At 37.9% G+C, this 25,831-nt stretch overlaps 1 protein-coding gene across 3 annotated transcripts in view; it reads right to left on the bottom strand.

Annotated features, from left to right (window-relative positions):
* PALS2 (protein associated with LIN7 2, MAGUK p55 family member) overlaps positions 1–20,207 on the bottom strand; it is a 32,027-nt gene extending 11,820 nt beyond the window's left edge. Inside the window, exons 1-4 of one of the 3 annotated variants that reach the window (XM_054384863.1) lie at positions 20,186–20,207; positions 11,647–11,847; positions 5,996–6,003; positions 5,680–5,832 (exon numbers count right to left, since the gene is read on the bottom strand). In XM_054384863.1, the coding sequence (XP_054240838.1) occupies positions 5,680–5,832; positions 5,996–6,003; positions 11,647–11,842 (357 nt within the window). In that variant the 5' untranslated portion in view covers positions 11,843–11,847; positions 20,186–20,207. Of the gene's footprint in view, positions 1–5,679; positions 5,833–5,995; positions 6,004–11,646; positions 11,848–20,185 lie in introns of those variants that run through there. The other 2 variants (XM_054384864.1, XM_054384862.1) reach the window with 2 other exon arrangements.
* Positions 20,208–25,831: the final 5,624 nt, after the last annotated feature.

Here is a 25,831-nt window from a genome sequence, read left to right as displayed (position 1 = left end):
ATCCAGTCCAGGAACCAGAACAGATCTCTCTCTGCCAATGTTTGCAAGCAACATTTTTGGATCTTTCTGAATTTCCAAAACGAAACCAACTAGCATCAACGACACATTTTAACACATTACTGCTGACGAAGCCAGGTAGATACTTGCCTCTTTTCCTTTTTGGCCACATGTTAAAACAAACTGTTACCAAACTTTTTGTCCACAAACCATGAGATTTCTCATGGAGCCTTACACATAACCATGCCCTTAGTGGTCATATAATTTATGGATTACAACCTGATCCACAGTCAAAGAAGACTGCTAAGCTAACAGTCTTTGTCACCCTAAGTTCTCCGTAAGACTGTTCAGTTCTTAAATCTGACCCCATTCCACATTCTGATCCTATTTATTCACTCAGTTATTCATTCATGCAGGATAAGCATGAATTCTTTCAGCTATCACTTAACTACAGAATCTTTTTCCTGCTATTTGTGTGATGACAGAGTCACAGAGGACTATCGGGACTGTACATTGCTGCCCACAATTATAAAATGGTTTCTTTAAGAAAAGTAGATTGGTTTCTCAAAATAAGCCACACTTACTACCTTCCTACACTTAATTCTCAGTTCTGAAACTCAAGAATTCATACCAGTGTTAAGATAGTTTCCCCAGCTAGTCAGGTCATGGCACGCAGCCCTGAAGAACACCTAAACAAAGCCGCTTGGCAACAGGAGCCATGTGTCTGTATCCACTGCCAGCCTACTCTCCAACATTTTATGTCACTCAGTTACTTATTTCAGTAACGTAGCTGCATGATCTGAGAAATGCAGCTCCATGAACTCCACTTGTATGACATCCTGTGTTCCTGCAACTCCCAAGCTCCCCTTTTCCATACTGCTGATGGAACACTTGAAAAAAGTACTGCCCAAGTCTGCAAGACAACATGGACTGAATACTCAACAACCATAAAATGGTTCAAAGTTTCCTCCACATAACATATGTGAACAGGGTCAACTGACTATCTAAGACTGGGTAACTGTAGAAGGGTTTTCAGGAAAAAAATGGCAAAGTTGCTGCAATAAGACACTGCAAAAGATACTGCACAATAGACATGAAGTTGTGTGTCAGACATTATCTCTTTGTGCAAGACACTCTCATGAAGTAATTCATAAACTCAGAACATATTAACTGCTTTACAGTACTTTTTTGGTGGCTGTACTTATTAGGTTAAAAAAAGAAAAAAAGTAAGTAAAAATTCAGTAAGGAAAGAAAAAAATAAACATCCAAGGCTCTCTACAGTGCTGAAGCCAAGTTAAAAAAAAAAAATCGGTTTCCTGAAAAAAATGGCAGCACAATCTATAGAGCTATGAAGAACTGTCTGCCCTCTATGATAACTATTTCCCAAACTGTGATCCAATAGAACCATTAAGTTACAAATTGATGGCTAGGGTGGGGGGCAATATTAAAGAGTAGAACAAGTGTAGGGTCTTGCATTCAGAACTCCTTTCCTAATACTTCAGGACTCAGAAGTACTTAAAATATTTCTGTTCCTCTTTCGTGCACAAAATAGGTGCCGGACTTCTCTGATAATGCTGTTTACGTATTAGAACTTAATAAATGGACTGCAGGCCTCTAAATGCACATATGAAAAGACAACTTTTTTAATGGCTGTTCTGGAAAAGTGAGGAAATTGTTTAAGATCTTAGAGAAATCAGGGAAGCTGGTAAGGAGATATGAATATGTGAGAAAAATAACCCTATGAATTCAGATCTGTCTAGGACGTAACTTCAGATCATTTTTCTAAATGAAGCATTTCAAAGATTATGATTAGCCATTATAAAGCTAACTCTTAGAAAAAATATTGGCAGCTTTTCAGATTAAGTATTTTATTGCCAGTAGAATCTACTATTCAGGATGAATGGCTTGCATAATTCTTGGAAAGGGGAAAGTAACTGAACAAGTTCTATAAGCAGAAGAAGTGATTCTTCTGCATGCTTAACCACATCAACAGTGCGATACTTTCAACTCCTTCCTCTTCTCTCTAGGCAACCTCTCTTACCACTCTCTCCTGCTCTCCAGCTACAGTCTGGTAAGGCTTGCTCTAACCTCTAAAGCAGTGCATGTGCCAGCTGGCTCCTCAGTACACACACTGCCCTGATGGCCAGCCATCAACACTGTGAAATTCCTAAGAACTTAGTATCTTACACATTTTGACCTCTGAAAAGCTCAGCTAAAACTAAAACACAAAAAATTAAATGGAAGAAGACAGGAATGAAAGGGCAAATGAAAAAGGGAGGAGGGAGCAGACAGTCAAACATAATAGTCAAACATGCACCTGTACTCCAGACGTCAGTCTCTCCCCAGTGTTTTTCTATAAAAATGTTTAAAAGAAATGTAGGTCTGTAATTCGGTATTTTGAGCAGTACAATGTACAGTCAGTAAGGTATTGCACTGTATGTGGCACTTGTACGTCAAGGCAGGTTACAAACGCAAGAGGACACCGTAATAAAGCAGCACCATTCATCTGCAACCTGCAGAATCAACCTCCTAAGCAGTTACACAATGGAGTCCATGAAACTTTTAAGAGTCACGCCAAGGTAGCTTGTTTACACATTTACTGAACTGGAGAAAGGATGCAAATTACATTTTCTGTGATTGCAAATTACATCGTATTTTGCCTTTGTTCCTTCTTGCAGAATCTGGAATATGCATCTTTGCGCCCTGTGAGGCACAAAGGAGAGCACTTTTTTGTTGACTATTCAGTTACTTTTCTGTTTTCTTTTCAAAAAGAGACATACAGCCTCCCCCAGCCTTAGAAAGAATACCCAGGAGTATAGTGAAAGAGGCAGCATGCAATTGTGTTCATAGCATGCAATAATCATGAGATGAATTTTTAAACTGAGTTCCAAGAAAGAGTCAACAAACTAAGCCAGTAAGTCTGATGTTGACACTAAACAAATTAATTACTTCCACACAGAACAGAATGATTGGACAAAATAGATCATGAGAAAGCATCAACAGGATGCTTTAATAAAGGGAAGTCATCCTTCTCAAATCTAGTTAAGTAGAAAGAGACACCAAACAAAGCCACTATATGGTAAGCAGTAAGGCTCTCAAGTAGATGAAAATATTGGTTAAGAGAAAAATTTGGGCCAGGAATTATTAGTTTCCAAAATTTGTGTACCCGGAGGATTCAACACAGACTGCAAGAGAAAACACAATCCTAGTTTAACATAGTAACTGACAGACTCAGAAGTGGTATCTCAGAGGTTTCAACAGTATGAAACCAAACCAAAACCACAAACCCCCTCTATATTTACTGAGCCTAGAGGTACCTCTTTCTTTACTGAGAGCGCAGTCAAACACTGGAACAATTAATGCCCAAAGCCTCTATCAGTGTTCAACAGCATTTGGACATTGCACCTAATAACATACTTAAATTTCTGATCAGCCTGAAATGGTCAGGCAGTTGGATTACATGATTGTTGTAGTTCCAACCAAACTATTTTATTCACCAGCTATACTAGGAATTTTTAAATAATGAGTAGGAGGTGTCATGGAAATTATTACACCACCTCATAAATCCACACTGCTGTGAATGACTCTGGGAAGCTGTCTGCAGCTTTGCTTCCCCTTTTTTTTTATTTATTTGACACAGACAGACACATACACAATGAAGTCTCTCAAATCAAGAGTAGCAAGGGAAAACATGACTAAGAAAACCTGTTCCCTTTCTTCCTATGTAAGAACAAGGAAATATTAAGTGACACTGATAGGAGAAAGTCTCAAAACCAGAACAGCTTAGTCTCCACTCTGATGGTGGATGCTCTGAATGCCAGAGCTTTACACAGGTTCAAAGAACAACTGAACAAGATGATGGAAGAAAACACTACCACAGATGGATACTACTTCACACTGAGAAACCTGAGCAACAAATCACTAAATCTTCACAGAACATTTTGGAAAGTATTGATTTTGGGCTTGTCCTAGCCTAACAGCCTTCATTTTTTGACTACTGCTGGTAACTGGGAAGGCAAACAGAAGATACACTTGCTAAACGGAACTTTAACGTACAATTAGGAAGTACTAACAAAAGATCAGAGTAAAATTGTGAAGTTAACAAAGCATATATGTAATTTCAAGTCTGGTCTCTATAAACCAATACAAAACATACAAGAAATAACATACATAATGGCATTTTTGTTCACCAGCAACTTTGGAACTTCTGAATTAAATGTGTTCAGGCTTAAGCCTGAACTAATGGAATAACTAACACCAGCACCACTTTGTGCCTCACTTAAATATTGTCTATTTACCCTAATTGAATTTCTTATTTGATCTCTGTCTCTTACAGGCCATTGCCAGTCTCCACCACAAAGAGTCTTTGCCCAGGTGGCCTCTGGTCTTTGCCATCTGTCTCCAGAGAGAGAATCGACACAGTGCATTTCAAAGACAGTCTACTCCAGCACTCTACTTCCTAAATCCTTTTTGACTTTTGATTTATTCCTTTCTACTGGTCAGCTCTACTTTATCTAACATAATGGATTTTTGTCAGGTATGTCACTGCACCAGCTGGCCCCCAATTCCAGTCTTTCTGTGCTGTAACTACCAGCTCCTCCAAACATCCTCTTCTTTTCCAGTACTAATTTCTGCTAAGGGATCATAGACTGACTTGCAGGTTCCCTCTACCAGTAAGTCTCCAAATCACAGTCTTTGATCCCTTAGCTATGATGCCCTTCTGAACAAGTAAGAGCACAGAGGAGGCCAACATACTGCTCTTCAGAAGAGGCAGAGGAACTGCCAGCACTCAGAATAGCTACTACCTCAAAAGCTGAACTTTTAAAGCACTCCCTTCTCCAACAGGCTACAACACAGCTGGATAGCATTCCCGGTGTTTATCTACATTAAACAGTAATGCACCCCACTGCTATGTCTGTATAATGTTTAACTGAAAATTTAGGAAATAAAGTGTATTTAAACTTAGATAACTAAAAAAATGTCTAGAACCCTACACCTGTCTGCCAAAAGAAGCACATTTATGCTACGGCAAAAGGTTTAATTATGTTCTACAGAATACTTATAGCTAAGTACTAAGTCATCTGAAACCTGCCTAGCAAATCCAGAATCTACAAAGGATTTACAAACCCTAATCTTCAAGGGTTGGTACAGAAGCTAGTAATAGAATTGTAGCAGGATGGAAAAACATCTGCTTTTGACAAGGATCTGTCAAAACTTCAGTGAAGTAGAGCAACAGTGAGAATGGCAAAAAGTCTCAACTTAAGCTGCAGTGCAGATAACAGCACAGAAGGATCACGTTCCTTCACTCTGCAAACTTACACAGGAGCATGAATGCCAACAGCTGAGCTGCAATGCAGAATCAGGCACTGAGACCCCTGCAAATTCTAAGGATGAAGCCTTCATGGAATTGTTACAGCAACTTCAGTCATAAAGGAAGCAAATGTTTGTCCAAGAAACTCCAGTGTATTTTAACACAACAAGTAAACATACTCTCGATGTGGTAGAAAAGAATAACATCATGCTCATTTTAAACCCCACATGGCTTCTGTTTTACCTTTCATTTGGAGTAAAATCCTACATAATCATGTTTGCTATAGTTCAGGTTTTGTTTCATTTTTATTCCTAGATCCATATGTGGACCCTAATACAGTAAGTTGGTAATGTACAGTAAAAAGGTGGCACCTGAAAATGAGGTTCCTTGAGTATTCCAACCAATTCTGCAATATTTTCATCTTTATTTACTAAGGGACTGATGTCTTCGAGAATTTCATTCACCAACTCCAGGTTGTTGTCACTGACAGCCTCAAGTTTAGAATCTTCCAGTCGCTCATGAGCCTGTAAGATTAAATATATGAGACTATACTGTAAATAAGTTTCAAGTAGATCCAATTTATAAATCTCTTATAAAATTTCTCAGTGCAGCCTTTAGCAGGAAAGCCTGAAAAAACAACACAGTATAATCTGTACTGCTTGTAACTGCTGAAGGATTTTACATAACTCCAAAAACTTTATGTGCAGCACCTGTCAGAAATGTTTGTATGCCCTTATTCCATGTAACATCTGTGTTACAGACACCAAACAGTCCTCTCTGAAGAGTATAGGGCCTCAGATCCATTCTGCTTCAGAACCCAGTACAAGTACACCTTCTAGAAGGACAAAAAGGAGCTATGAGATCTGCTCAGAACAAAGTCTGCAAAAGGAGCATTTACTCCAGGGTCCTCCCACTCAAACACCATCAAAACAGCAAATTCTAAAGGAAGGTCTGCATAACTAAAGGAAACACAGAAAGACAGCTAACAGGATCCTGGGCTGCATTAAGAAGAGTGTTGAGCAGCAGGTTGAGCTCTACTCAGCACTGAGTACTGTGAACGGTTCTGGACATACTTGAGAGAGTCCAGTGAATGGCCATGAAGATAATGAATGGACTGGAGCAGATATATCTCTCCTAAGATGAAACCCATGAAGAGCTGGAACTGTTCAGCATTGAGAAGACAAGGCTCAGGGAGGATCTCACAATGAAGGGATGGTGCAAACAGGACAGAATCAGGCTCTTTTCAGTGGTGCCCAGTGACACAACAGGAGGCAATGGGTACAAATGAAGCACAGGAGGCTCTGTCTAACATAAAGAAACATTTTTTCCCACTGTGAAGGTGACTGAGAACTGGCTCAGCATGCCCTAAGAGGGTGGGGTCTCCCTCCCTGGATATATTCAAAAGCTGCCTGGACATAGTCACACACAACCATAGCCAGGTGGCCCTGCTTTTGTAGGGGGCTGGACCAGATGCCTTTCTGAGGTGCCTTCCAAACTCAATCGTTCTGGGATAATCCCTTTCCAGACCTACTGATGCAGACATAATTCTTTCTTGAACACTGAATGCTCAAAGCTCCAACTTTTCAATGAATTTAAGTAGCAACAGAAACATCTCATAAATCCAAAAGCCTAACTTACTTATTGCAGTTAGTGCTGTCTCATAAATTAGAGAATAAGAGGAGGCCAAAAATAACAGATTCTCAATGCATTCAATTAAGAGTTATTTACAGCACCATAATAATAATAAGTTCCAAAAGAGAACAATTGCTTTGGCACATAAAAATACAAGTAATAAATATATTTGGAGTCATCTATGTATACTTCCCATATATATAATTTGAAGGCATGTGCACACATCTATTTTCTTATTAGTGCTTTAAAGCAGATATTAAAATAAAATTTTACAAAACCCAGAAAACTTTGTTTCCTGAAATCTTCTGAACATGACATTCTAGTTCATGTCTATTAAATGGCATTTCTGCAGAACTGCTGATCAAAGACTGGGAAGGCTAACTTAACACAGAGAAAGACATTTCAAACATTCCCCAACACCAACACACACAAGCCAAAGCACCATGATTACAAAGTCACAGGAAGCTGGCACCTACACACATTCTCCTTGATAAGGGAATGCTGCCTTGTATATAATACATAAAGAATATTCTTGTACAGCATGTTGAAAACACAAATCTATTTCTAAACATACTTCAACTCCAAAACCTTTATAAGACTTGAGAATACAGTTTACCTTCTTTCTCATTAATTTTCTTCAAAATACTATCACTAACAGAGAGCATAATCTAAATACAAATATCCTCATCCTTCACCTCAAAATTAAGGCCATGTATATATACTGAGGAACCAAAAGTTTATCAGTCAACAGCCTCTGATCCTGTAATAATTTAAGGAGTAGCAGGATATGGAATAGTATGAATATTTAAGAGAAGGCTGTAGGCTATGCTGTAATACTAAAATGTGACTGCAGAAAAGAAGATATGGTTTTGAGGTTCAAAAGAATAGTTAACAATTCAGGAGAAGAGAATCTTGAAAAACAGTTCAGTAGCAAAACTGAGCAAGGCTCTTGTCTGTTCCAAATTCAACTGTTTTCAAAACAAGCACAGCAATTCTAAAGGCTAGATAAGATTGAACATAAACCTCAGCACAAGTAGGACATACAGCTGTTGGAATGAGCCCAGAGAAGGACCACAAAAAATTATCAAAGGACTGAATACCTCTCCTGTGAAGAAAGGCAGAAGATTTGGGGTTATTCGTCTTGGGGAAGAGAAAGCTCTGGGAACACCTTACTGTAGTATTTCAGTACTTAAATGGGGCCTATAAGGAAGATAGGGAAAGACTTTTCAGCAGGGTCTGATGCAACAGGATATGGGGTAATGTTTCTGAACTAAAAGAGCCTAGTTATAAGGAAGATTTTTTTTTTTTTTAAATGATGAAGGCAGTGAAACACTGGAACACATTGCCCAGAGAGGTGGTAGAAAACCCCTGGAAACATTCAAGGTCTGTTTGGATGGGATTTTGAATAACCTGAACTACATAACCTGAGCTAGTTAAAGATGTCCCTGTTCACTGCAGGGGCATTGGAATAGATGACCTTTAAAGGTCTCTTTCATCCCAAGCCACTCTATTATTCTATAAACATCAGTAAAGAACAAGAAAACACATCATACACTGGTAGCAGTTACTTTCCCTTTCCCTTACCACTCACTGAAGAATGAAAAGGTACAGTGGAAGAACCCTAACCCAAAAAGCATCTGTAATTTCTGCCTCAATTCCTTTACTCTAGAAAGAAAACGTGTGATGTTAAGGTAACACAAAGATTAGCCACTTTTTGCATTGCAAAATATTATAAACTATCTACTATGTTTATTGCATGCCTTGATTTTTTTTAAGGACTGAAAAGAAAAAATAAGTTGTTATGGTCCATGGTACAGTTCCCTAAATTTCTTTTTGTCCTTTTTGGGGATACTTTACATAATGATTCGTTTTAATAGCCAACTAATAAAGAAAAATGGAAAAGATTTTATGTTTCCAACCTGGTCTGAAATAAATCTACTTAAATAATTTAACCTCTCAGGCTTCTGAGAACTGCCCACTCTGTTAAACCTACCTCTTCTAACAGAAAACCAAGTTTTATGTATTTTTACAGACAAATGGATATAGATGAACTATACATAGTTCATGAAATGTGTTGCTGTTTTGACCTTGCCCTTATTTAGCTCTGCTGGTTAGGACACTTTTTGGGTTTAATTCCACAATAATTACAAAAGGAAACAAGTGCAGTCATGCCATATGAACACAATTAAAGCCTTTCAGCATTCTAGATAAAGCAAGTTTATAGTTAAGAATCTGTCTCCATTACAAGCATTTTTTTACATCTGCTAGTCATTAAATTCCACATAATTGTAATTGGCCATTAAAGCCCAAATTCTTGAGAAGAAAAAAAAAGAAAATGCTTCGCAATGAACATTTTCTTCATGATAAGTATTAAATTAAAGATGACCTATGCAGCAGATACTGAAGTTGGAAACAACTCTAAGAAAGAAAATGCTTTTACTTACTCTACTAAAATTTAGTATACAAGTCATGGACAGTGGCATTGAGTGCACCCTCAGCAAGTTCACCAACACCACCGAGCTGTGTGACACGCTGGAGGGAAGGGACACCATGCAGGGGGACCTTGACAGGCTGGAGAGGTAGGCCCAAGTCAACCTCATGAAGTTCAACAAGACCAAGTACAAGGTCCTGCATCAGGGTCAGGGCAAACCCAAGCACTGACATAGGCTGGGCAGGGACTGTTGAGAGCAGCCCTGAAGAAAAGGACTTGGGGGTGCTGGTGGATGAGAAGCTCAACAGGAGCCACCAGTGCGCACTTGGAGACCAGAAAGCCAAACGTATCCTGGGCTGCATCAAGAGAAGTGTGGCCAGCAGGTAGAGGGAGGTGATTCAGCCTCTGTGCTCCAGCCCTCTGATGATCAGAGGCCTGGAGCACCTCTCCTATGAGGACAGACTGAAAGGAGTTGGGGCTGTTCAGTCTGGAGAAGAGAAGGCTCCGAGGTGACCTTATTGTGGCATTCCAGTATCTGAAGGGGGCTACAAGAAAGCTGGGGAGGGACTTTTTAGGATATCAGGTAGTGATAGGACTAGGGGGAATGGAATAAAGCTGGAAGTGGGGAGATTAAGGCTGGACATGAGGAAGTTCTTCACCATGAGAGTGGTGAGAGCCTGGAATGGGTTGTCCAGGGAGGTGGTTGGGGCCCCATCCCTGGAGGTGTTTAAGGCCAGGCTGGATGAGGCTCTGGCCAGCCTGATCTAGTGTGAGGTGTCCTTGCCCATGGCAGGGAGGTTGGAACTAGATGATCCTTGTGGTCCCTTCCAACCCTGACTGATTCTATGATTCTATGATTCTCCCCCTCTGCTCCACTCTGGTGAGACCCTACCTGGAGTACTGAGTCCAGTTCTTGAGTCCCTGTTAGAAGAAAGATATGGACATGCTGGAAAGTGTCCAGACAAGGGCCACGAAGATGAGGACAGAGAGTTGGGATTGTTCAGTCTGGAGAGAAGGCTCTGAGGAGACCTTATTGTGGCCTTCCCGCATCTGAAGGGGGCCTACAAGAAGCTGGGGAGGGACTTCTTAGGATGTCAGGGAGTGTTAGGACTAGGGATAATGGAGCAAAACTAGAAGTGGGTAGATTCAGATTGGATGTTAGGAAGAAGTTCCTCACCATGAAGGTGATGAGACACTGGAACAAGTTGCCCAGGGAGGTGGTAGAAGCCTCATCCCTGGAAGATTTTAAGGTCAGGCTGGATGGGGCTCTAGGCAACCTGATCTAGTGTGAGGTGTCCCTGACAATGGCAGGGGGGTTGGAACTGGATGATCCTTGAGGTCGCTTCCAGCCCTTACAATTCCATGACTCTAAGTCTCTCCCACTACAGTCATCTCATTAACAGAGGAGACATTTCCATTATCTCTAAGTTTATTACTATGCAATGTCTTTCACTTACACTGATTTTTTTGAACAGCTAAACAGAAATAAATTCTTACATGAATTCTTACAGAGTTTTTCTTTCCAGATTTTCATACTGAGCAAAATCCCTGCATAGCAAATATTTCATGCCTGCCCAGAGGGCATTGCTTTCAGATGTCTATTCATATTAAAGAGACAGCTACATTTAAGTGAACTGGGTTTTCCTCATGCAAAGTTCAATTTTATGAAGTAAGAATGAGTGTAAGTGCTATGCAATACTGACTGCATCTCCTACTGGTAAGATCAGCTACATTTTAAGAACAGGGTCCAAAGACTTTTTCTGTAAGTATCATCATACATACTTTTAATTGATGACTAGTATCTATAAATCAAGTATTTTCATAATGCAAGACCAAAAATAAGGATAGCCTATGTCTCAGAGCATTACTGAGACCCAGGAAAGGGCATGAAGGAAAGATTTCCCTAGGCTGATCAGGTTGTTTTGAGCCAAGAACAAAAAGAAAACTTGTTTACACTGTGGGAGAATGAAGGTTATTGCTCTCACTTTTCATCCTTGGCAGAAATGCTAAAAGTCAGAAGGCATATGGGTTTTGCACACAACAGTAGTCACGAGACTATATTAAAACTATCTGCTTCTAATTTCAACTATTTTGACATTTTCTTTATAATTAATGTTGCCACACTATGTCTGAAGTTTCTGAAATTTTCTTCTTCCTCTAGAATCTTACATGTAACAATAAACCATCATACACAGAAATTACATTACACCAAATCTTCACCTCCAAGAACTCCATCAAGTCTTTTAATAAGACATACATACAAGCCATTGTTAACACCTCAATCCATACTCAGTGTTCACACAATAAGAGTCTAAATACTTCCAGATTCTGCTCAGAGCAACAGGTTTAAATACCTTAGCAAGTGATCTTACAATAGGGTTTTCCATAATTCCTTTAAGAAAAATCAGGTCTATTTCTTCAGCGCCTGTCGATGTCGGCAGATCAGTAAGGTTGTCCAGGACCTGCTGCATGGCTGCTGACAAAACAAAAACAAAATGTAAGTACTGACCAAAAGAGACTTTGCATAAATAGGAAAAGCTCTGCGAAACACCACAACCTTAGAGATGTTCAGCAGTCAACTAGATTTACTGAGAGCAAGTGGGCAGAATGAAAACCTAATTTTTTTCTGTTTGTAGGAAAAATGGAAATAAAGGGTCCATCCAAATTCTTACCACCACAACCAACTTAACTCCAGGCCTAGCACATTCCATTCAAGATTCATGACTACTACTTAATGATTGAAAAACCAAACAAATATGAACTATGTCTAAGGTATGCATATCTTTCAAACGTAATAAAAGCAACTCATTCATGACTCTTCATTTAAGAGGAAGTTTTCAGCCTTCATACACACACCAACCCAATACAAGTTCTCACAGTTCTTGGATAGGCAGATGTCATTGTTTTTAAAACAAACACGGAGTTTCAAAATAATTATTTTTAACCAAAAATTTACTTCTAAGGCAGCTCTTGCCTTGATGACACTTGTGTACACCCCCAGCAGTCCTTTACTACCAGTTCTAACTTACTGCACTCCCACACTAAAGTGTAGATGGTGCAGATGTTTACACAACACACTGCAACAGGAAGCATATCCTACAGTAAGAAATAGATCATGCCTGCCCAGTATTCTCAGTAGAGATTTTCCCAGCTGTTTATAGACTCACAAAGAGAACTGCAGCAACTTGGGTGACAGTGAACAATGCTCTCGACTCAAGAAAAAGAGTCAGAAAATGCCATCTTGTCCCATGAAACCACAGCAGTGAGTGACGAGAATTTATTTTATAATCGTGTGCTTCAGCTCTCCCATTTAAGATAAAGTGGAAAAAAGCAGATCTTTTACGTTAGACAGCAGGTTCAGCATGTTCACATACTTGCACAGCTGGGCCTGTGTGCAGCAGCTCTTAGCTGGGATTACATCAGCTAGCCCTGAGCTTGCAGAGATGAACATGTGCTATCTTAGGCTGAGTGCAAAAGGGAGAAAATTATGATGTCCTTCACAAGACAAATGGTCATTCTTTCCCTGTTTTCCAACATCCAACTAAAGAGTCTTATTTTGTCCTACTATCTTAGTAGTAAACCTATACTATTCTTGGTTTTAACTGTATTCTTTTAAACTATTATAGAATTATATGTGCATGCGTACATACAGAAGTATACCAAAATCTGCTGAGATGCCCAACAAGCCTAAAAGCATCAAAAACAACCACTGCGTACTGCAGTACTCCACACATTGCACAGCAGCATTTGTCAAGAGAATTAGAAAGTCTATATGCCCCTTCTCCCACACAGGAATTTACCCTTGACTTTCCTCACTGCTTTATAATGAAGCCTATTATGAAACACTGCACAGCAGCAGAACAAACAGCATTTCTCAACACCTACTTTCAAATTTCAATTCTCCCTAGAAAAATTCCACCCCAAGGAAAAAAAAATAAAAATCTGGTCATTCATTCTGTCAAGTGGAATTTTCAACGTTGAAATCATCCTCTGTGCCACATTTTAACCACAGTAGTTCATGTCAAAAGACTGCATTTTTTAAAAGTATTCTTGTTTTCAAAAAGTGAATCTTCTGTGAAACCTCAAGTAGGAGGGAAAGCGACTTACTTTAGGCTTTCAGATCTTGAAGCAGTATTATTCCTACTTTATAACAGACGAAATACTGCCAGCAATCACACGTTATGTAAGGTCACCAAATCAACCAGTAAATAGTCCACATCTTCCTCAGAGTAGGCATGTCCTATATCTCAACCAGTTCAGCTACAGAGGCACCTACCTCGTTTCATGTTTTCTCAGTTCCCAGTTACAGATTCATGACTCAATGCAGTTATGCAAGCAGAAGTAGATGTTTCCAGGTACTGTATAAATACTGCGAGTGTTATAATAACAAGCTTTCTTCACATTGTAATGGTTATGTAAACTGATTTTAAGGGACTTCAGCTTACCTTATTTGTTCTTATAAATAACCTGAGTTAAAATATAAAGCTTCCTGCAGGCCAAAGCATACATCTCAACTACCAGTTGCAATTCCAGCACTTGGTGCTGACAGAGGTGTGCATAATAAAGAATGTCTTTATATATCTCCATGTTAATAAGCTCTCTCTTACATAACCCTTCCAGAAGTCTGCCTATCTTAGAATAAAATTATTAGATCAAATTAAAAAATAAAATCTCTATGTAAAAACTTTATCACCAAGGAGAAACTGTTAAGAGCAATGTCAAACTTCACAAGAATGACTGTCAAGCTTTGTGCAACTAGAACAGGTATTTTCAAATGAGTATTTCATTTAATAAAGGTTTCACAAATTCTAGCATCAAAACTGCTTATGTTTTAGTAAGTTTAGCAAGTTTATTCTTGGAAAGCAGTGAACACCTTAATTTTCATGCAGAGCTCAAAAAAATTCCGAAAAGTAGGTTTGCATCCCAGGTGATCAAACCCAAACTCACCTCTTTTCAGGAATAATTTTCTTATTTCATCTGATGGTTGCCTTCTCTCATAGCACAGCCATCACAGCAAGTTTTCTTAGCTATAGCATTGCCTCAATATTAGAATGAAAAACAAATAGGCAAGTATATGTAAATTGGGATACATCTTTACTCACCCTGGATTGTTTGTGTTTGAACACAATGTGGGTCACTATTGCCTCAGTGTAGCTAGTTCCTTATCTTAAAAGGAATATCTTTCTAAGTAGTTGAATAAAGAGATAATACTGTTAAGTACCCCTTTATTTAACCTGCTACAAGGTTAAGTAAAATATTTTTAGCGTAAAATATTTTTAGCACAAGAGAAAGCTTTGAGAAGCTTCCACAAAGTCTTTGCACCTGTTACAAAACATGACGTAACTAGAAACTCACGCAACGTTTATATGCTTCACCATCATTTTATGCTTCACAATGTTTCATTGCTTTCATTCACATGGCAAAAAAACTCAGGACATGTCATAAAGTCATCTAGAGCATCTTCCAATAGGAATGATGTCAGTTGGTTTATTTAAAAAGAATAGACAACAACATATGGGTACTTCTTGTAACAGACTAGACTAAACACTTCCAGTGTTTTACATTTATTATGTAAGTCAGGGGCCAGCTTCAAACATAGTTCCCATTTAATGTGAAATGCTAATATTTGCTCACATGTGAACACAGCTTTCAAAGTCTAGTAACATAGTGACCTACATACATCTTAGATATTTGTATGCGTACTTACAAACTACTTTATTTAGTCAAAGAAAATTTAAGAGGTGGAGGGGAAGGTGCTTTGGTAAATGTATTATAAGCCCTTTTTTTACGTATCTATTCCATGGGCATTTGTTTACTTATTTTGCAGAGGAAAAAGACAGCATCTTATTAAAATGTAAATAGCAGGAGATATGTTGTTTCCTGGCTTAATTACAATGATATTTCAGAATAATGTAGATGCACATGAAATTTCAAGCAGTAGTCTTTAAAACAACTTCACTTTTTTCTTTCCTGGGCCAAGGCCAGCTTAGCTCTCTTAGTAAAATATCTTACCTTTGAGCAGCAGGAACAAAAGCTGAAGACATAAGTACTCACAGTAAAATTTCACTTAAAAGATCAGGTCATACCAAGCAAGAAACAGATGGAACTAAGGGGTATAGAGACTACCAAATCTACATAACTTATCCAAAATTGCCTTTTGAGCCTCCCATCTCTTCTCTAGCAAATATGCCCTTGAAATGAGAAAAATAGAACTTAGTCAGGCATACAAGAACTAAGAACTACAGTGAAAAAGACAGCATAAAAATTTAAGTTCTCATCGCAGCACAAAAGGATTTGCTTTTGTGAGGACAGCATGAGATAGACATGGTTGACTACAATGACTAACAAAACCACCTAGGAACACACACATTACAAGAGAAACACACTGACAACAGCCTCCAGACAGAACAGGAGCAACTGAGCAGCAGAAACTTGCTCTCAGCTGAGGCAGTGTTGAAATAAAGGGATTCTTAAGAAAATGGGGCAATAGAACCAAGTGTGAGCTGGAACTCCTAAGAGAGAATGAGATTGCAACGGGCCACCCTCCACTCCAGCCCCTAGAACTGGTGACAGGGAGCATACACATATGCAGAATTAATTTCCACAGTCAATTTCCAAAGAATGCATTCATAACTGTAGAATGTTTAAAGCCTCAAGCAAGAATCTGCAGGAACATACCAGTCTGCTGTGTAAATGCACTGAACAATTTAATCCTACTATGCATATAACCCCATTCTCAGAGCAACTAGTCTGTGGTTTGAACCCCTTACCAAAAAAAAAGGAAGGGCAGGGGGGAATGGCATGCTAATTGATCTCTGTGGCAAGCGTGTGCATCCCAAGGCATAAGAATACAAAAATCTCATTACCAATAGAAAATTTACCAACCAGAATTAACTCCTTCTAATTCATATATATATATATATATCTTCAGAAAACCAAAGGATGCTTCAAAGGTTTGAACTACATCTTACCTTACAATAGTAAATTCAGATCAAATAGAAGTAAAAGACACTATGATAAACTCTTCTCTTCTTGTATTTGTAAAAAAGACAGGTTTTCACTAAGCTCTCAACTGTGACTCTTCTATGAAGTTTGACTTTACTCTTTCTTTCACTGCCTAATTCTTGCCTACATTAATTCTATGCAAAGGAAAGAGGAAGCATACATTTAAATAAATTTTCCAGATTTGCAGACAGAAGACAAATGTGTCACTCACTAGAAAAAATTAAAGCTTTCCAGAGTGAATACCTCACACAGAATTTTTTAGCTCAATTTCATTTTATTAGTCTCCAAGCTTACAAACTAATAGGAATTAAAAGAAATTTATGTATAATATATTTAAATTACCTCATGCATATTTATTTCCACATGACCTACTCATCTGGATAGGATGGTAAAATAAATACCTCAAGGACTGTTGGTGAGGCTGATACTTCACAGAAAGCCTAGAAAGATTAAAATCTTGTGACATACCTAAACCTTGGAAATAATTTCTTGTGTGATTTAAAACCTTTTCAGGAGGGAAATATCCAAAAGAAGTTTCACAATATACCTCATATGCATAGACAAAAGCAGATCCATTTGTATTTCATATAGCCCTTAACCAATGGCAGTGGTATATATTATTTCCATTTTCATTCATGTTTTTTAAATAACTGATTTACGTTTTAACATAAGAAAAAAGAAAGAACAATTTGTTTTGCATCAGCCACTTCTCTCCCCAGTTACAAATTATAACATTTTTGGCAGCCTAGGTCTAAGAAAAGGAGGATCTCTGAAGAAGTTAACATTTTGAACTTGTACAAGCAGGTTCATTCACTAAAGGACTATTGATCAAGAACATATAAAACACTGAGCAAGCTTTCCTTTACTACTGTTAGAGTGTTTCAGAAAGTGTTTGAAGATAAAAGGCTCTGTCAAAGCATTATGTAGTGAGCACACACAACAGTGTATTTGCATTTCCACAGTCAGTAATTACTTACTGAGCAGAGATCACGTCTAGAAATACCTCCAGAGAATCAGAGAATGGCTTAAGTTGGAAGGGACCTTGAAGATCATCTAGTTCCAACCCCACTGCCACAAGCAAGGCTGCCTTCCACTAGACCAGGCTGCTCAAAGCCTCATCCAGCCTCGTGTTAAACACTTCCAGGGATAAGACATCCACAACTACTGCAGGCAACCCGTTCCAGTGTCATCATAAAGAACTTCTTCCTACAGAAGCAATATAGATAATTGCAGTTTAGTCCCAGTTCTCCTCTATGCTAGGCTACAGATTTGCTACAGAATCCCACACAAGGCATTGCCTATGTTTGCTATCATAATAGATACAATGATACTTAGGCTCTCAAGCAGTCACAGACCGCACTGACCCATGTGAGGTTTTATCCAAGCTATTTGACAAAAATTTTTCAAGCAGGGAGTGTTGGGTCAACACAGCTATAGCCCTATTGATAGCCACCTTAACTCAAGCATTTGTGGGTGGCAGTCCACTCTAATATCATGTAGGTACATTTTCTATACAGGATCCTTCTTCCTTCAGTAAATGCAGTGATTCTGCTCTATAAAGACAGTAAGTCTGCTCAGTGAAGAAACCAGTTGTCTGCACCATGCGTACTGTACTGTCTGCAGAATCTGCAAAATTAATAGCATATATGGCAGTGAATTAGTAAAGGAAGGAGGAAAAGTCTCATTGATAAGAATGAATGCTCCTCTGGATATTCAAATTCTACTCACTTATTTTTTGCGTGTTGAAAAGAAGTAACATATCAGCTTAGAAATGTTTAGTCATTTTTCTTAACTTCATTTTCTTTAAGTCTCTTGGCAAACCAAGATAGCTAATTTTAGCATCACTATGAACAGAAGCTCAAGCAGTCCCTATCTTTATCAAACCTAGCTCAACTACATCTACACTTTTCATGACCCTTAAGGTCACAAAAGCCACGAGGAAGAACAAATCATCCTTCCCCAACTCAAACACTATAGCCACACTTCTTTCAGGCTGTGAAATTTGTCTAAAAAAAGACGAAGCACAAATTGTCTGATGAACAGATGGACCTCACAGCTGCATCTTTTGAAAGAAAAGCACTATTTTAAAATTATTTCAGCAAAGATAAAAAAAGGAATAAAGCATCACTTCTCCAAGACCAGCTGAATTAAAAGCTAAGTCTTTTTAAAATATATATATCGTGATGGACAATAAGTTACTAATAAGAGCAGTACACTGAGGAAATTGTGTTAGACTTCTCTTTCCTGAAGGACTGTAAAGAAAAATATCTCAACTGTAAAGTATGAAGGCAATTAACTTAACTTGAGGCTCAGTAACTAAGCTTGTAGCTTTGAAGAAGGTAACATTGAACACCTACATAGATGTTACGTATTACAAAGTTTTCTGACTTTTTTTAACTAGAGAAAGACTGATGCAAGCTTCAGGCACAGATGATGACTGACTGAGGAAATATACACATGCACACACAAATATGCTGAATATGTCTTTTCTGACAGAGAGGAACTTCTTTTGTAATGGTCTAATCATACAGATCTAAAATCACAGTTGAAAGTTCTCTGCAGCAAACAAATGGTAGGACAGCAGAAACCTGCATGGTGTTTCCTCCAATGTAGTTTGAGTCACCTAATGAATTTGCTTCTTCACCATAGTATATTTGTGCCACACTGAAAGAGGTGGGAGGGCTTAGGATGCCTTCTGGAAGGTTCAGGGGATGCAATTATTTAAAAAGATAATTAACTTTCCCATTTTTCTGCTGCTCATGCTCCACCATAAAAAGCTGCATTTCTTACTGAATTACGTCATATACAACTGTTAGAGAGTAATCAGTTAAAACAAATGATTACTGAAAAGTAAACATTCTCTCCCCAGGGGTGCAATCAGGAAAATAATTGGATTGAGTTATGAAAGCTTAAGTAGGAAGGATCCCCACAAGGTCTCTAATCCAATCTCATGCTTACGAAGTGACAGCTATGAGAGCATACCATGCTGCTCGGGGCTTTACCCAGCAATCCTGAAAACCTCTTGTGATGGAGACTACAAAACTTCTGTTCTGTGCAGTCACTTCTACCATTTTGTAACACTGAAAAAGGTTTTCCTTACCTACAGCCTGAATTTGTCTTGATTCCATTCATGTCATCTGTCTCTCATCCTCACTGAGATAGCCCACAGAAGCAGAGTCTCCATCTCTGGAGATATTCAAAACATAGTCAACACAGTCCTGGACAACCTGCTCTAGTTCATCCTGTTTGGACAGAATGGTTAGGCCAGATGACCTGAAGAAGCTCCTTCCAATCTTAGTGATTCTGTGATTCTGTAATTATCTCCTGGCATCTACCCAGATGTAAAGCTTTGCTCAAGCTTCAGGAATGCTGCTATATACTCTTTCATACCATGTAAATACTACCTTTAAATAAATATTGGAAATTCATACTCTCCTGTGATATCAAAGATCCCAATTTAAACCCATTAACAGGGTCAGCTCTGCTACAGATGCCTGCATTTCTCCAGGGCAACTCAGGCAACACTGAAAAAGCTATGCTATCAGTGGTTGCTTTGAGGTAAACGTAAGAATTTTCTCATCTTTAAGAAAAAAGAAAAGAAAAAAAAAATCTATGCCTACAAATAATTACTTTATGAATTGATACTAAATTGCTAATATTCTGCTTTACAGCTTCTAAATACTGTTCATCAGAAACTTAATAACCACAGTAAATCATTGCTGAAGATCTGAACGTCACCACTGTCGTTTGACAACACATAAATTTACCTTCACAGTTTCTGGAAACTTTACATCATTGCTCTAGCTGACTATCTGCATTAGTCTTCCTAAGAGGTAGCACTAAGGAGCAAAAGTTCAAAACCAGTTCTATTTCTCCTCAATGCTGTTAAGGCACAGCTGAAAGGAAATCACTACTTTTCCTTTTGTAATTACAAATGTTCGTATATTGCTATTTGGAAGAAATAGTCTTTGAGGAGACCATTGAGAAAACATCAAAACACAAGCATTTATCTGCACCTCCCAAGCTGCACAAATATTATGACCAAACATGCCAGACATGGAAGAAAATATTAAAAAACATTTAAGTAATCTAGAAATCTAAATCTGTGGGAGGCAGTTGAGGTCAGTTGAGAGAAAAGGAAATATTCTATACTTTTGAAAGCCTCTACCTATAGCCTTAAAAAGCAGGGTTTGTAAAAGGCTTCCATTGTAGGAAAAAAAGATGAAGTGTTCCAATAGCAGAGAAATTAAAAATAGTATTGTGCCTCAAATTACAAATAGTAGTTGTGTTTGAAATAAAACATGAAGGAATTTCATGCAAAAGCTTTAACCACCATACAGCACAAACAGAAATGTGTAAAAGCAAGTCAACCAAAAGCTTTAGAAAAGGCTGAATTAAACTATGTTCCTCTTTTGGTAGTCATTTCAGCTACAGACATTAGGAAAGCACATATTGATGTTGCACAGACTTTAAACGAATACCAGTATATGCCCTTGGAGAAATTCCAGTTTTGGTGAACAAAGACTGTACTCCCCTTATTCTTCAACTACTTCAGTACTTCAGGCAAAACACATTAAGTAGATGTACAGTCTGAGATAGTACTCTGTACCCAAAGTTATAGTACATATTCAGCAAGTTTCAGGATGTATCCTGTATCACACACTATCATACAACAGGCTGAACTTAGTGGATCATTAATTACCTTCCTTGATACTTTGCAAGAAACAGCTGGATGAAGACAGTTGTGTTTTCCACGTTCACAGAGGCAATTAATGCCAGCATAACAGATGGAAGTAAGTAAGTACAGGTTTTGAAGAATGCCCTTCTCTGTATCTTATTTTTTCAGCTCTAACATGTACCTTCCCAAATGAATCAAAGCTTTGTATCTCTGTACAGGACGCAAAGTTATTTATCTGTTGCAGGGTGACCAAGACTGACAGCATAATTGACTAACAAAATACTAAACAATAGAAGCAAAGACCACAACACTGTAAGTTACATACCCACAAGAGAAGTTGTGTGTAACAAAAACCAAAACAAACCACATACCACCATGACCAAAAATCACTTTATTGTATCACTTTTCTAGGTCAAAAAGTTAAGGTGAATTCATGCAGAACCATCTATACAGTTTTCTCCCAACGACAATTTTATCCTAAGGCCAACTGAAAATCAATGAGGAGATCTTTCAAAATCAGATCCCTTCTTCACAAAAGTACTAAATTTAGACCTGCAGAGAAAATAGTGAACACCCTTCCAAATGGAAAAGGAGAATTCCACTTTAAGTGCTACATGCTTGTATCTGGTCTTTAACCAACATTGTTATTGTGGATAAAGGCAAGCTAGAACCTTCAAGTTGTACACTGTGCCCCACTTCTAAGAACAGGCATGCCAGCAGCAAGAAAATAGAAGGTTCAATTTCTGCTTTGAACACTTCTCTTCAACTATTCATACTTTCATTTAGGCACAGTATGCAGGCATAATTTCAAAGAAAAAAAGCTAAAATTCACAAGGATTGTAAAGTACTCTACTGTCAGTGCAAATATCTAGGCTCAGAACAGTGCCTGAAGAGATAATTTTTAATGTGTTTGGAATATGTCTGCAAACAAGACAAGGTACTTCTAATACATAAAATTCAATACTGTATTGCATAGCAAAGTAACAACACTGTGCACTTCTAGAGACCCATGATGAATCTGATTACTAGAGATCTGGTTGGTTCCACTGAAGTTTGCATTTCAGCAGTGTTTGCATCCTTCCATTTGAAAACATCTGATCACTCGACAGAATACCACATGGAAAATCCACACTTCAGACACCTGGACATTTCCTTAGTCTTGATTAATATGAAACCTAGGTTAAACAATTCTTTCTGATCCCTGCTCTTAACCCAAATTTTACATCCAGCAAACAGTATCTCAGTTTTCATTATACTAGCCTAAAAGGGAGAGCAATTTTCTGCCATACAGAGGACAATTTCCCCTCTCCTACATGGGCTGGGAAAGAAGCTAGCCTGGCATAACCCCCTGTACCTCTTCCATATCTTTTTTTCAATTGGAGTCAGAATTGTGCAAAATGTATTAGACAAGTCTCATGAGTACCTCGCATGACACCATTAATACTTCCCTTTCTACTGATAGATTATGAGATCTGTTTTGACTTTCTCACAGTTACATCATACTTTCAGCTCTAGTGATCTGTCACAAAAAATACAAAAGACCATTCTGAATCTCTGTCTCACCCAATGCTTAACTACATAGCTGAACAAAGTGTACTTTTTGTTAAGTGCAAAACACTACATGTAGATTTTGTTTATATATGAATACAATACTTTAGGCTTCAAATAAGTTTTTGGAATTTTAGTTTTGATCCTCTTTTGCTTAATTTGAAATGATTAGACAATTAATTTTACCAGTGACCACCATTCATCCAGATACTACCACTGCATGTAATGCTACTTCCTTCTGCAGCTTTAAGTGCAGGAGGCACTCTAGAATTCTAACAATTAAGAATTTTATGACGTTTTGATAATGAGTGAAGTAAAACTCTACAAACACATTATCAGACTTATCTCACAACAACAGAATGCTTTTTTTAAATTAAAGCATCCAGACATAGGACATTGAAAACCTCATTGGCCCATTATGACACAGCCACTTCAGAAACAACAACCTGTGCCCTTTTAATACATCACATACACATATTCATATTTCATACGTTGTGTTTTGGATTTCTATTAGTGCAAAGCATTTATTGAATTATCCTTTCCAATCTAAAACACTACAGTATTTAAATTAGATCTGCATCAACACAGACATAAAAATGTTTTTAATTGAGGTTCTATTATGGATGCTGCCCAAGCATTTGAAAACTGCTCAATAAATTCATACAAAGAAAAAAGACACGCAAGACAGCTTTTTAGAAAGTCAATTAAATTAAACCACTTTAGAAAGGATTTAGACTACTTCAATACATTCTTTAGTCAAAAATGACAGTGATTCTAATTTAAAATAGAAAATATATTTGATTACTATAGCTAATCTATTTTTCTAGAAGGAAAAAGCCCCACTGTATAAAACTTCCATAGAGAAGTTTTCAGTTAATTCAGTCCACTTAATTTCACTGAAACTGAAAAAATTAAGATATGTTAAACTGCAAAAATTAAAAAATGTAAATTAAATTATTTCTGGCCCAGCACCTTAGTTTTCATTTTCAAATGATCACCTGATACATTTTCCAAAAGAATTCATTTGAATTTCATTCCCATTCTAGCACTTCCACTTCCACTAAAGTAATTCCCATCATACAAGCACTCCAAAACAAAACTTACGAGGAAGTTGTAAAAGGAAGTGCTAAATGAACAATGTTGTAGTTCGGGGAGAAATGCAACAAAAAAAGTTTTCTTTACTATCCCAGTCATATGACACAGTTCATGTTTACTCTAAGTACACAAGGTAATGCCTTATCTACCACAAAAATTTACCAAAACACAGTTGGAATGTTAGTAGTGATGTAGTGGATATAAAATGGCTTTTCCAAATTTGTCTGCAGAACAACACTGCTGATGTTTTTAAATGGTGAAAAATGCCACATAAAACCTTTGTACTTTAATACAGGGATGGCAAAACACGATGGCAGGTTAAATGTTTACTTGACCTACATGAACATCCAGTTAAGACACTGTCTAAACTTTTTAGTTTAACACAGTCAAGATTTACACAAGTACCTATTCATTATCCTCAGTTACCTTCCTTTAGTCCTTTAAAAGGTATGTTCAAGAGCTCTGGAAAAGAAACAAAAACATCACCCAGACACTCAGACTTTGAAGGGAAATTAAAAACTCCATGGAATAAGTCACACTGCACTTAGTAATGTGTTTCACCTTCCAGACTACTTCCCAACAGTATGCTGTCAGGATTTATTTAGGATTATGACTGCTTAGTTAGAACTGGGAAATTTAATTTCAATTCAAGACTATCTGGGCACAATAACATGGCAAAAATTATTTTTAGTGCTCTTGGAACAGCTTGCATTAAGAACTACTCATTTTTAAGGAAATTACCACTTTGAATGTTCACTTTGAATGTTCATGACCATCACTTTCAAGTAAGTTTACAACTTGCTGCAGTGAGCACTGAAGGACAATGTTCCATGTTTTGTAAGGTGAGCCCAGGCACAGAAAATGCAAAGGTTATCTTCAAAAGAGTATTTTGCACTTGTCCCCCTGATTCATAGTTACAAATTCGTAATTTTCTACTCTTCTTAGAATACCAGGCTTGGTGTCACTAACTTTTGCCTAAGAACTTCTGAATTTTCACTCACATACTCCCGAACCTGAACTGAGAACTTTTAAGTAACCTGTTAAGTTGCAGTTAGTAACTTGTAATCAAATAGTTACAAGTTTTCTAATGACACAATGAGTTCTAACTATCTTTCTCATCAGCTCTTCTTCCCTTGGAAAGTGGGATCTAGATGACAGAAGCTCAAGGACATAACTGAAACTTCGGATTAATGGAGGGGCTGAGGTCAAAGACCGGGAATACAGCTCATGCTCAGAAATAAAACAATCAGTTTCATATATAAACAAAAATCTTGTTTCCAACAACTACTGATGGCTCCATTCCCAGTGTCCAAAGAATGTGCTTAAACGAAGTACAGCTTACTACCAGAACTGAAGTGGGAAGTTAAAAACACGCTGTATGTCCAGATATATATTGGGAGGTGGTTTGGGCCCCATCCCTGGAGGTGTTTAAGGCCAGGCTGGATGAGGCTCTGGCCAGACTGATGTAGTGTGAGGTGTCCCTAGGGGCCCATGGCAGGGGGGTTGGAACTAGATGATCCTTGTGGTCCCTTCCAACCCTGACTGATTCTGTGATTCTATAACATCCTGGTGTTCCTTCAAGCAAAACCCAAATTCAACACATCTTCAGTTCAATCATTTCTTTTTTTTCTTTCCTTTTTTTTTTTTTTAAATTGTTACAGAAATTCTGGGACCTGCAGAGTCAGATGAACTTTTCTTCTTGGACAGTTCACTGTGAAAGTCAGAGTAAATTGCTGTAAGATCTGAAAGTAGAAATGTTTACAACTACGACTTTTACTTATCTTTTCTGATGTCTTTTATAACATGTTTTCTTGTAAAAATGAGGCCATAGCAAAACTTGGCTTTTTGAGTGCATGTGAAACATCAGAAAGTCTACAATGTGGAAAAATAGATAATATTTAAAGATAATTTCTTTCTATACTCCAAACTGCAATTGCCTTTTCTTAAAAGCATACATATCCTTAAATATAAACTCTCTTCAATCCCATTTATGGTGATACCATAAAAGCCACAAACTCTCTTGGTTTTGACCCAAGTCCTTTGTTCTGTTCTTTCCCCCCCTCCTTAAGGGTCTCAGAGAAATAGGTAGGAGAAGAGAAGAGAGGAAGATGGTAGTGCAAGCAGTACCTGTCTG

The sequence above is a fragment of the Indicator indicator genome, chromosome 11 (assembly GCF_027791375.1).
Source record: "Indicator indicator isolate 239-I01 chromosome 11, UM_Iind_1.1, whole genome shotgun sequence".
NCBI classification, from domain to species: domain Eukaryota; kingdom Metazoa; phylum Chordata; class Aves; order Piciformes; family Indicatoridae; genus Indicator; species Indicator indicator.
Note: the sequence above shows the minus strand (reverse complement) of the source record. Positions and strands in the feature narration are given on the sequence as shown.